Source organism: Pinus tabuliformis, chromosome Q (genome assembly GCF_031772625.1).
Source record: "Pinus tabuliformis cultivar Carrire ecotype Pingquan chromosome Q, CPIR1, whole genome shotgun sequence".
NCBI classification, from domain to species: Eukaryota; Viridiplantae; Streptophyta; class Pinopsida; order Pinales; family Pinaceae; genus Pinus; species Pinus tabuliformis.
In genome coordinates this window covers 650,649,775-650,661,631 of record NC_142296.1, presented here as the reverse complement: position 1 = coordinate 650,661,631, position 11,857 = coordinate 650,649,775, and the positions used below count along the sequence as shown (strand labels likewise).

At 40.6% G+C, this 11,857-nt stretch overlaps 1 protein-coding gene across 1 annotated transcript in view; it reads right to left on the bottom strand.

Annotated features, from left to right (window-relative positions):
- Positions 1-323: 323 nt before the first annotated feature.
- LOC149221185 (ACT domain-containing protein ACR12-like) overlaps positions 324-11,857 on the bottom strand; it is a 247,714-nt gene continuing 236,180 nt past the window's right edge. The window contains exons 7-10 of the mRNA XM_089385022.1: positions 1,799-1,854; positions 1,075-1,180; positions 861-929; positions 324-766 (exon numbers count right to left, since the gene is read on the bottom strand). Of these exons, the coding sequence (XP_089241148.1) occupies positions 704-766; positions 861-929; positions 1,075-1,180; positions 1,799-1,854 (294 nt within the window). The 3' untranslated portion in view covers positions 324-703. The remainder of the gene's footprint in view (positions 767-860; positions 930-1,074; positions 1,181-1,798; positions 1,855-11,857) is intronic.

The window sequence follows — 11,857 nt, the reverse complement described above, 5'->3', positions numbered from 1 at the left end:
ATTTGAAAATACATTCTTTAAAACTAACCAGTTTGGCATGGGACGTACCTCTAACCGTTACATCCCTTGGTCTGCCTTTGGATAAATATGGCATCCTTGAATAAGGCCTTCCTTACGAACTAAATGATTAATAAGTTTGCTAATCCTCAACAACCACAATAGCAATAGAGAGCCACTTCGTTCCTGTTATTTCCTCTTGACTAAAACTAGGAATTCAAATGGTAACCAGTTTAAAGAATATTTCTTTACTGGCATTAATTAGATGGTTATACCTTAACTGGCTGGTGGTTATTGGATGCAGCACGAATAAAAACAATCGATGATACTCTTGACAATTCCAATTCTCTTGATTAGTAAAGCTCTGATATAAATCACTCATCTAAAACACTCCTCCACTTGACTCACAATAAATATGCTTTCTTACATATGATAATTCTGTCTTTATATCAAAAATTAGCAACACAAAATCTGAATGGTTTCTGAAAAGATAACCAGAGGATCATTTAAAATGTTCCCTATTCTAAAGTATTGTCATACGCACTCTATTTACACTATTTGGATCAGTATTTGACACAATATTCGGAATTACAACGCATATCAGTCCAGCATATTCTGAAAGCTCTCGAGTATATAAGCACTAAGTAAAAAATATTTTTCAAGCAGGATATTCACTCACGTCCAATTGTTGAACCATGAACAAATTCTAGTAACTACCCTCATCTGTTTTCGGTCTTCTCAGATAATATCTCAATGAATTTGTCAGCACCTGATAAATTTAAAGCAGAAGAAATAGTCAAATCTTCTACATAGTAAACTGATCATAATATTATAAAAATAGTGGAGAGAATACACCAAAATACCTTTGCTATAGAATTGTTCAAAGCAGCTCCTTGGTAGCTTACATAAAACTTATCTTTTGCAGCTAGACCCTGAATAAAAGAAAGGTCTATGAGAAGAAAAAACTTGACAACGGGAAGACTAGCTTAACCACAGAACGTTTCAGCAAAAGAATTATTTGTTGTGTTTGCAACTTTGCATAAGAATCTTTAATTATTTTAGGCCAAGTGAATTTACCTCCGTATCAATCTTTGCTGACTCAACAGTAACGTTGGAATCAATAATAACCTTAATAATCTCCAGTAGCAAGCCTGGACGATCAGCTGTTTCTAAATATAATGTGCTGCGTTTACAAAATTCCCTTCCCTTAGTATTACATAACATTATAAACAAAAAAGCTAGAGAAAATGTACAATAGACAAGAGTTGCATAACATCTCGATATGCCCTGAGATTGGTGTAAGCAAAAATGACGTTTCAAGTTCGACATAGAGTTACAACACAAATAACCACCCCCAGGAAGCCAAGAATAAATTATTTCATTTCTAACAGCGAAATATTCTTTGGACCCTCTCATTTCTCACAATGCTCAAGGTTAGGTAAAAACAATTTGGACATGGAAAAGAACTCACATAGCATTGAGAAAAGGGACACAAGTAGGGCCTAAGAAAAACATGAGTAACCAAATGAGACACTAAAATAATCTTCCAAAACCAGATAGAGACGAAATATGACCCCACATGATGACAAAGTCATTTGCCAAGTAAGTGGTCAATAGTTTGACTGAGCTTGGGAAAGTCTAGGCAGTACAGATATACGAAGAAATGCGCATTTTTTTTCATGAAATATATAAATTTTCATTTATATTACATAATCTATGTCTATACAACGCATAGTAGCAATAGATGTTCAAAATATGATGCGTACAATATCTCATATCTAATTGTCTTTGAATCACACACCTCCTCCTTGGACCATCATCCTCGATATGGATATGAGTAGCAACATCAACGTCCAGCTGCAATAAAAATCAACTTCTAACTCAGAAAAGGGATAAAAGAACAATAAGGGGATTTTTCCATTTAAATGGTGTAAAATTCACATGCCTCTGCAAATTGTGACTTGTAACAACACATATGCTGCACATTTTCTTCTTTTTTAGCACTTCCATTATATTTACAAAGCATAAATCTCATGCAGAAAAACATTAGTCCTATTGCTGCTTATGCCTGATAATCTTCAGAAACTAAAAAAAAGTTTATCCAGTCTATGCTATGTTTGGCAAGGCAACAAGCCAGCCAAAGTATGATTTGGTAATTAGCTTGTGACAGTCCCAATTGCTTAACCTCATTTTGCAATATAAATAATTTCATAAGGTCGAGTGAAGTTACATTGCTACACAAATTTAGATTGGGCAGAGGAGTGCAGTGGCCAAGAAGAGTACATTTGGATGTTGTTTGAGCTTGGGATCAGTTATGATCTCATGGTCTAGCAGGAAACGACACACAATGGCACTTAGCTCAACAGAGGTCGAGTACATGGTAGTGAGTCACTGAGTCCAACCAGTTGTGAGGCCATATGGCTTTGCAAGATGCTCTCAGGGTTGGTCTTGAGAAGGGGCCCGTGATGATTAATTGAGATAATCAAAGTTGCATTAAGCTCTATGAAAATCTCGTGTTTCATGACAAGTCCAAGCATATAGAGATCAGGTATCACTTCATCAAAGACAAGGTCGACATAGGTGTCGTGTTGTTGAAGCAGACACTCTTACCAAGCCTCTAGTGAAGGGGAAGTTCGTGTTCTATCGGGACAAGATGGGTGTGGTGGAGAACCACTTCCTTGCAAGGAGGGAAATGTTGATGTTTTATAGCTATGCAAGGTCTTCTACACCGGCTTGGTGTCTTAACATGTAGAAGAAGTTTGATTCCCTCTTTAGATGCTTGCTTGGTGAGTAAGTAACTTTATTATTTCTTTCCTAAGGTTAATGTTGGAATTTCTAAGTCTAACCCGTTAGAAACCCTTCATGTACTTTCTGATTTATTCCTACCTACTTGTTTTGTTAATTAACAAGTTATTTACCATGTAAATACTGGAAATAAATACAAGTACATGCTCAACACGTTACAGATCATCAACTAAAGGAAACAAAACAAGAACACAAGTGACACTGTTTTTTTTGGACCAATGTCCCCGGAAAAACCCAATGCGGGAAAACCGGTGCAACTATCTGAGGGTTTTATTATTATGCAGTTTCTAAATACAATCTGGGTGCCAAAACCGGCTCACCCAACAGAGAATAATCTCAGCAATAGTACCTCTCCTTTGGACACAGATGCTCTAGCTGAAACCCCGGATAAACACTCCGGCAGCTCCTCAACTCCAATTTTCCCCACGAAAAACCCTAGCGTCAACCTCCAGGGACTGCGTCAGCCTCTTCTACCCTCCGCATCAGCTTTCTCGGCAGTTCCAATTGTTCTCACTGTTCCCGGCAGTTTCGGCTATTGACCTCTGCGTCATCTTTCACGGTTGTTCCGACAGTTCCCGGCAGTTCCGACTGTTCCTGGCAGTTCCGGCTTCTGCCCTTTGCATCAGCTTTCCCGGCTGTTTCGACAGTTCTGGTCGTTCCCAGTAGTTCCGGCTTCTGCCCTCTACATCAGCTTTCCCTACTTTTTTGGCTTCTACGCTAATCCTCCCAGTGCTATTTCTGCCTCTCTGCTTCTGTATTCACTGCCCCTCAGCTACAACTCTAATCACTCTCTCAACTTTCTCAGCAAACCCAGCCCCAGAAAGTCGAAATCTTGATCTCTTGGTGTGTTCTCCAAGTGACCCTCAAGCCTCTTCTTATACTTTTCTCGTTGACAAATCAACGGCCGAGATTAAGTCCCTAATCAATGGCTAAGATTAGATCTGCTTGATCCATGACTTTTGGACCATTCTAACACAGTTTTATATTAATTCACATTAATATTTTATTTTCCCTAAGTTTAGACTTAGGGACTCCATTAAAAATATTAATTATTTTAATATCTCCCAAACTGTTTAGAATCTGCCCAAACCCTTTCTAGGTATTGGAGATCTCATGTGCCTTAGCCTCTCCACCAAATTTTGTGGCTAGAGCACATCCGAGGCTACCCCAAATCAACAGTTAACATTAGGAAAAGTACAATAGTTAGAGTAATTAATTATTGTGGACTATTAAGGAAAAGTTCTAAGGATAAATAATAAAATTATTTAAGTGACTTAGATTTAATCTCAGTCATTAATCTCAAGAGAGGGTTATCTAATCCTAGTTATTGAAATCAGGGTTAGGGATTATTTGCCTAATGAAATGATAAAGTGAATCTAATGGTAAGGTGAAGACATCATTATGCACAATTGAGGGATTGTTTTTCTCAAGAGGAGGGCGAGAGGCACTAGTTGACTAAATAAGATTGAGGAGGAATTCTTGGGGGAGATTTTCGGAGATATTTAAGGGAATCCAAGCAGGAAGAGAAGGACCAAGTTGAGGGGCATGTTGCTGTAAAACGTAGTAGGCCTTGAAGAAGGAAACCCTACAAGGTATAAACTAGACCTATGAGAAACAATGGGGTAGTGGCCCACTGTCACCACAGCCAAAACCCCTTGCTCATTACGCACTTTCACTAATGGTAGGGGTCCCAATAAATAAGAGATCACTTATAATAGATATTCTCGGGTTAACGTCTGAAATGATCTCACTAGGAAGTCTCCAGGAAGACACAATTCAGGCTCAAGGCTTCACAAGGAAGCAATTCACTTTCTATGAAGAGATCTAGAAACAAGGGCTCAAGACCTAGGGTTTCATAGATTTAACTTGTGTTGGAGCAACTCAAGGTCAAGGCAAGAATAAAAGGTTTCCTAAAATGTATGTTAGTTAGGCCAATGCTCATGTGTTGATTTGGGGTAGCATCGAATGTGCTTTAGCCACGAAATTTGGTGGAGAGGCTGGGGCACATGTGTTAAATTTTAGGTATGTTCTATGCTAAGAGCATTTTATTTCAATTTTCACAGTTAGCTCCATATCTTTTCCAGATTAGAAATCACATTAGCATTAAAATAAACTACAGATAGAACATAAACATAAATCGTAGAAGACAAGCCAAGACAAGAGGACACAAGATGTGGTGCTAGCCAAGGACAAACCCCAACGTGGGGAAACCCTTGATCAATTCTTCTTTTATGTTCTTCAAAGTTCAATAGAGAGAGAGAGATAGTACATTTACAACAGAAGTCAACACTTTGACTTATCTAGATATGAGCATAGATCATCTCCTATAATGATGATACATGAGATCAGTTGAAAACATTCTACTTCAACTGATTCTCCAAGGTGACGGCTTCACCTAACATAGTGTTGCAGCTTGTACTCATGTTGCACCCGTCACTGTGCTGCACCTAGTCACTGAGTTGCTCCCATCTGCTCCCATCATCATGCTGCTCTTTACTAATATGCCCAACATGCTACATCATTCATCATCATGTTGTCTCATTCATCATCATGTTGTTGGGATCATCATCCATATTGCACTTTTGAGATCATCACTACTGCATCAAGAACTTCATTACGCAAGGTTCTTGAGAGCATCATTGTTGTACCATGACTTCTCCTTGAGATTATTACTGAGATGATCTCTACACCTATGAAGATCGCGACTGCACATTACTGTAGGATGAGATCATTGTGAGATCATGATCCTAGACACTGATCCTTGCCAAAGCTAACTCTCCTTGACTTGGTGATCATTGCTTCTTTCATCATGTTGAGACTGTAATGATCATACTACTTACGATCCTTATCATCTTGACTGCTTCTGAGATACTTATTCATATCTAGAATACTAGATTTGAATAATGTGATGACTATTGACATTGTATGTCTCCTTTTTGAGATGACAGTGGACACCTAACATAATCCTCATTAAGCCGAGACAATGTGCAAAAGAGTAGATCCGCTTTAGGTAATCTGAGTTATTGTTGTTCATATCTAAACTGCCACAGGGATACCACCAAGATCTATATGTCGAGACTGGTCCTTGTCTGTCGAGATTGTCATCATGAGGATTAGATCTATTCCGAGATGGTATCTAGCCCAAACTTCAACTCACTGCAGCATCCTCACACGAGGTCATTTCTACTCCATTTATTCGAGATCATGACTGCACCTGAAACCCAAACGAGGTGCAGTCAAATCCTTACTATGGCTCTACACCTTCATGCGAGATTTCAAAGGTAAATGCGAGATTCTTTCTCTACGTGAACATGTCTCCTTGACTGCATGAACAAGTCTCCTTGTTGTGTTTAGATGTCTCCATTGACTGCATATAAGGTGTCTCCATTGACTGCGTTTTAGTTGTCTCTATTGACTGTGTTTAGATTTCCTCATAAGCTTGCGGCTTACTGCAGCTAGGGCATGACTGCGGCTAGGGCATCACCTGCAGCTAGGGCATTAGCTACTGCGGCTAGGGCATCATCTACTTAGCCCAGCGTACTCTTAGTGTTTTTCTCCTTCACCAAAAAAACCCAAAGACGTGGATAGGAGGAGATCACATGAAGAGTGTGTCACAAATGACTTCAAGTCCTCTCCTATTTATACTAAAGCGTAGATGATGAATAGACATGACTATTGGGCTTCTGAGCCTACACAAGTTGCTGGCCAACTTGACAATTTGTCTTATAACACAAATAAATTCATAACTCCATGAATACTTATCGGAATCGGATGATATTTAGATCAATCCTACACCTTTGGATCCAATAAAAATATCAGCTGCCATAAATAAGATGACCCACATGGAGTTTGGCCCTAGTTGTGAATTTTAACACTCCCTCTCAACTAGGGAGAACTCCATCCGCTGATCCATATGTCCAGTTGTACTATCTCTGCCATCAGTGCCCTGCACTTCTCTGCTCAGCTCTTCTCAACCATGAAGAAGAAGAATTGATCGAGAATGTCTCATACCATTCTCCACTGACCCGAAGTCAATCTCAGAGTGTGTACCATTGGTCCCAGACCAGTCCTTTATTGACCCGAAGTCAGTTTCAGAGTATGTACCACTCTCACTAGTCCTAGACCAGTATCATTGATCCCAGATCAATGAAGGTCATCCTAGCATAGGGAGTACGGTAGATACAACGATGCGTCCATCCGTACTACTATGGTCTCTATCCTCATTTCCCTGCTCATTGATCAGATGAGAGGTACTTCCCATGAGTCCCAAACTGCATGGGTAGGATGCCTCGATAGAAGAACTAATCATCCTGTCCACGGGAGAATGAATCATCCTATCCAGTGGATGCCACGGAGAACTAATCATCCTAGTCTACATGAGAACGAATCATCCTGTTCCACAATCGCCACGGAGAACGAATCATCTTGGCCAATAGGAGAACTAATCATCCTATTCAACGTGCACCACCAAGGGAGGGTGAGTCACCCTGTGGTTGTATGTTGCTCCAGTAAGAACCCCAAGCCCCCAGAGCTCCCAGAGCTCAATGTATGCAACATGCAGGACCCTTTTACAAGGGTCTCTCGACGACTTCAAGTCATTCGGGAAAATCACAGATTTGATCTTTCCCCAGGGCTTTTACAAAGTGTAGCGACCTGTACATCATCTCAGTGTGATGGAGCTTCCTTGCTCATTGACTTACCATATCCCAGATAAGACAGTATCTGATGTCTATCTATTGGAGCAATCATCGAATACAGGACTCAATAAAAAAATCACAGTGGTATTCATCATGTGTACAAACAGCTCACTTAAGAGCTTCTGCAATGCAGCTTCACGCGAGATCATACTCGTAGCTATGTATTTGGTCTCGGTGGTGCTTATAGCAACTGACTTCTGCTTCTTGCTCATCCATGATATCGAAGCAAAATCCAGCACTGAGAAGTGCACTAGTGATCCTCCACACTACCTGCCCAGTCAACATTCGAATCATCCGACAGTGTATCCCAATCCATGAGAGATTGTGCCCTGAAGATATCTCAGAAGATTCTTGGCATCAATCCAGTGAGGCTCAATCAAATATGAGCTCACCACGCTAACTGCAAAACATATGTTCAGACGGAAGTTCACAAAGAACATCAACGCGAATGAGTTTATGAAACTCAAAGGCATTTCCCAAATCTGGTCTGACATTATTACCATATAACTTCTGAAAGTTAAGATCCACGATGCAGCCATAGGCTTGCAGTTTATCACTCTGCATCCGGAATCCAACTCCCTCTTACTTCTGCAAATGAGAGGGTCTGCACCTGTCAGAAATAGGTCGTCCTCATAAGGTGCTGGTATGAGAGGTCTATCATCCACAACCTTCGGGTGATGGTTTGGATTGGTTTCACTCCTAATGAATCTTAGCTTCATCAGATAGTTATCAATCCTCTCATACTATGCCCGAGGTGTTTTTGCTTCAAGCCATAGAGGGCTTTCTTCCATTTGTATACATGAGATTCCTGATCATCAATCTCAAACTCCTTGGGTTGTTTCAAACTTGTGGACCCGCTACATGAGGGGAATGGTCCACTTGTAAGATTTTCCTTCGGTACATCTCAGATATGTACTTTCATGCTCCTTTTGAATTCAGGCATCCCTGTCACCATCTGACTCATAGACCTTCGGTGCTATGTGTCAATGGACATGGTTCCCAACGGACATCCTGCAACTTGATACAACCCTAAACTCAAAAACATCTTTGAAAATTCTATTTTCAAACACGTACCTTTCCATCGATGAGTGCCACCCTGGAACCTTTGACTTCCATTGCTGAAAACGACACCAGGTTCTTCTTGCGATCAAGTACATAAAAGAGATTTTGTAAGTGAATCAAGTTACCCTCATTTTCTTGAGGGATAACATTTCCTACATCCTTTTTGGGATAGGTGGCATCAGTTCCAAGTATAATCCCATGATTGTTTCCATCTCTACCAAATTAGAGAGTGCACCCATCTATCCGATGAAGTGCCTTGAAGCACTACAATCAATAAGCCAGATTCCCAAAGAATCTAAAGGAGAGGGCCAATACAAGATAACGCTTCTTTATCCTATCAGAAACAACATTTGATTCTTCATACATGGGGTTCCTTGCTTTCTTTGAAGAGTTGACCATTTCCTTGATGACCTGCATTACCTGTCATTCCTTTGATCATTGAAGATGTCCTGGATTGATTGTTATCTTTATCATATGTGTCTCAGTCGTTCGGACACTCCTTCGCATAATGGCCGAACCAAGGCATCCGCCTATCCTTCCACCCTTAGATCCGAACTTTCCAATGAAGTGATCTTTAGGTAGGCCATCAGAAACTTCCACCGCGTTATTCTGATAATATTCTCTGCTTCGACTTCGCCCTTGGTGAATTAGAAGAGGGATGAGGAACCCATTGACCCTATTGTCCTGTCCCAACGGTCTTCGGTGATTTCTCTTTCACTCTAGCTTGGGCACTCTCTTCACCTCAGCACTCATACCATGTTAAATTTTAGGTATGTTCTATCCTATGCTAAGAGCAATTTATCTCAATTTTCACAGTTAGCTCCATATCTTTTCCAGATTAGCAATCACATCAACATTAAAATAAATTGTAAATAGAACATAAACATAAATCGTAGAAGACAAGCCAAGACAAGAGGACACAAGATATGGCACTAGCCAGGGACAAACCCCAATGTGGGGAAACCCTTAATCAATTCTTCTTTTATGTTCTTCAAAGTTCAACAAAGAGAGAGATAATACATTTACAACAGAAGTCAACACTTTGACTTCTCTAGATATGAGCATAGATCATCTCCTATAATGATGATACATGAGATCAGTTGAAGACATTCTGCTTCAACTGATTCTCCAAGGTGACGGCTTCACCTAACATAGTGTTGCAGCTTGTACTCATGTTGCACCTAGTCACTGAGCTGCTCCCATCTACTCCCATCATCATGCTGCTCCTTACTAATATGCCCATCATGCTGCATCATTCATCATCATGCTGTCTCATTCATCATCATACTGTTGGGATCATCATCCTTGTTGCACCTCTGAGATCATCACTACTGCATCAAGAACTTCATTACGCAAGGTTGTTGAGAGCATCATTGCTGCACCATGACTTCTCCTTGAGATTATTACTGAGATGATCTCTGCACCTATGAAGATCCTGACTGCACATTATTGTAGGATGAGATCATTGTGAGATCATGATCCTAGACACTGATCCTTGCCAAAGCTGACTCTCCTTGACTTGGTGATCATTGCTTCTTTCATCATGCTGAGACTGTAATGATCATACTACTTATGATCCTTATCATCTTGACTGCTTCTGAGATACTTATTCATATCTAGAATACTAGATCTGAATACTGTGATGGCTATTGACACTGTATGTCTCCTTTTTGAGATGACACCCAACGTAATCCTCATTAAGCCGAGACAATGTGCAAGAGAGTAGATCTGCTTTAGGTAATCTAAGTTACTGTTGTTCATATCTAAACTGCCAAGGGATACCACCAAGATCTATATGTCGAGACTGATCCTTGTCTGTCGAGATTGTCATCATGAGGATTAGATCTATTCCGAGATTGTATCTAGCCCAAACTTCCACTCATTGCAACGTACTCACACGAGGTCATTTCTGCTCCATTTATCCGAGCTCATGACTGCACCTAAAACCCAAATGAGGTGCAGTCAAATCCTTACTGCGGCTCTACACCTTCATGCGAGATTTCAGAGGTAAATGCGAGATTTTTTCTCTGCGTGAACATGTCTCCTTGACTGCGTGAACAGGTCTCCTTGTTGTGTTTAGATGTCTCCATTGACTGTGTATAAGGTGTCTCTATTGACAGCATTTACATTTCCTCATAAGCCTGCGGCTTACTGCAGCTAGGGCATCACCTGCGGCTAGGGCATCAGCTACTGTGGCTAGGGCATCATCTACTTAGCCCAACGTACTCTTAGTGTCTTTCTCCTTCACCAAAAAAACCCAAAGACGTGGAGACGAGAAGATCACATGAAGTGTGTGTGTCACAAATGACTTCAAGTCCTCTCCTATTTATACTAAAACTTAGATGATGAATAGAAATGACTATTGGGCTTCTGAGCCTACACAAGTTGCTAGCCGAGTTGACAATTTGTCTTATAACACAAATATATTCATAACTCCATGAATACTTATCAGAATTGGATGATCTTTAGATCAATCCTACACCTCTCGATGAGAGGGATCCAATAAAAATATCAGCTGCCATAAATAAGATGACCCACATGGAGTTTGGCCCTAGTTGTCAATTTTAAGAACATGAAATCTCTAATACCCAGAAAAGGTTTGGGTAGATTCTAAACAATTCAGGAGATATTAAAATACTTAATATTTTTAATGGAGTCCCTAAGTCTAAACTTGGGGAAAATAAAATATTAATGTGGATTAATATGAAACTGTGCTAAAATGGACCAAAAGACATGGGTCAAGCCAGATCTAATCTTAGCCGTTGATTAGGGACTTAATCTCTACTGTTGATATGTCAACAATAAAAGTGTAAGAGGAGACTTGAGGGTCACTTGGAGAGAACACTAGAGTGATCAGTCATTCTATTCTCTAAAGCGGGGTTGCTAAGAGAGATAGAGTTAGTGATTGGGAGTTGCAGCCGAGGGGCATTGAGTATAGAGAGACAGAGAGGCAGAGGTAGTGTCGGGAGAGCAGCACAATAGCCAGGGAGAGTGATGCAGAGCCAGCGAGGGTTCATGCAGAGGCAGCCGAGAGCTGCGCAGAGCCTCAGAGAGACCAGCGTTGCTGACGCAAAGTGGCAGAGGGCTGATGAAGACCCATCCAGGGTAACACACGACCAACGTTGGGTAGAGAGGGGCTAACGTAGTCTAGAGAGAGGTTGACGCAGGGTTTTTGGGGCAGATTGGTGTTGCGGAGCTGCCAGAAGGATTATCTCGGGTTTCAGCCAATAGATTTGTCAAAAACTGAGAGGTATTACTGCCAAGGAAGTTCTCTGTTGGGTAGGCCAGTTTCGGCA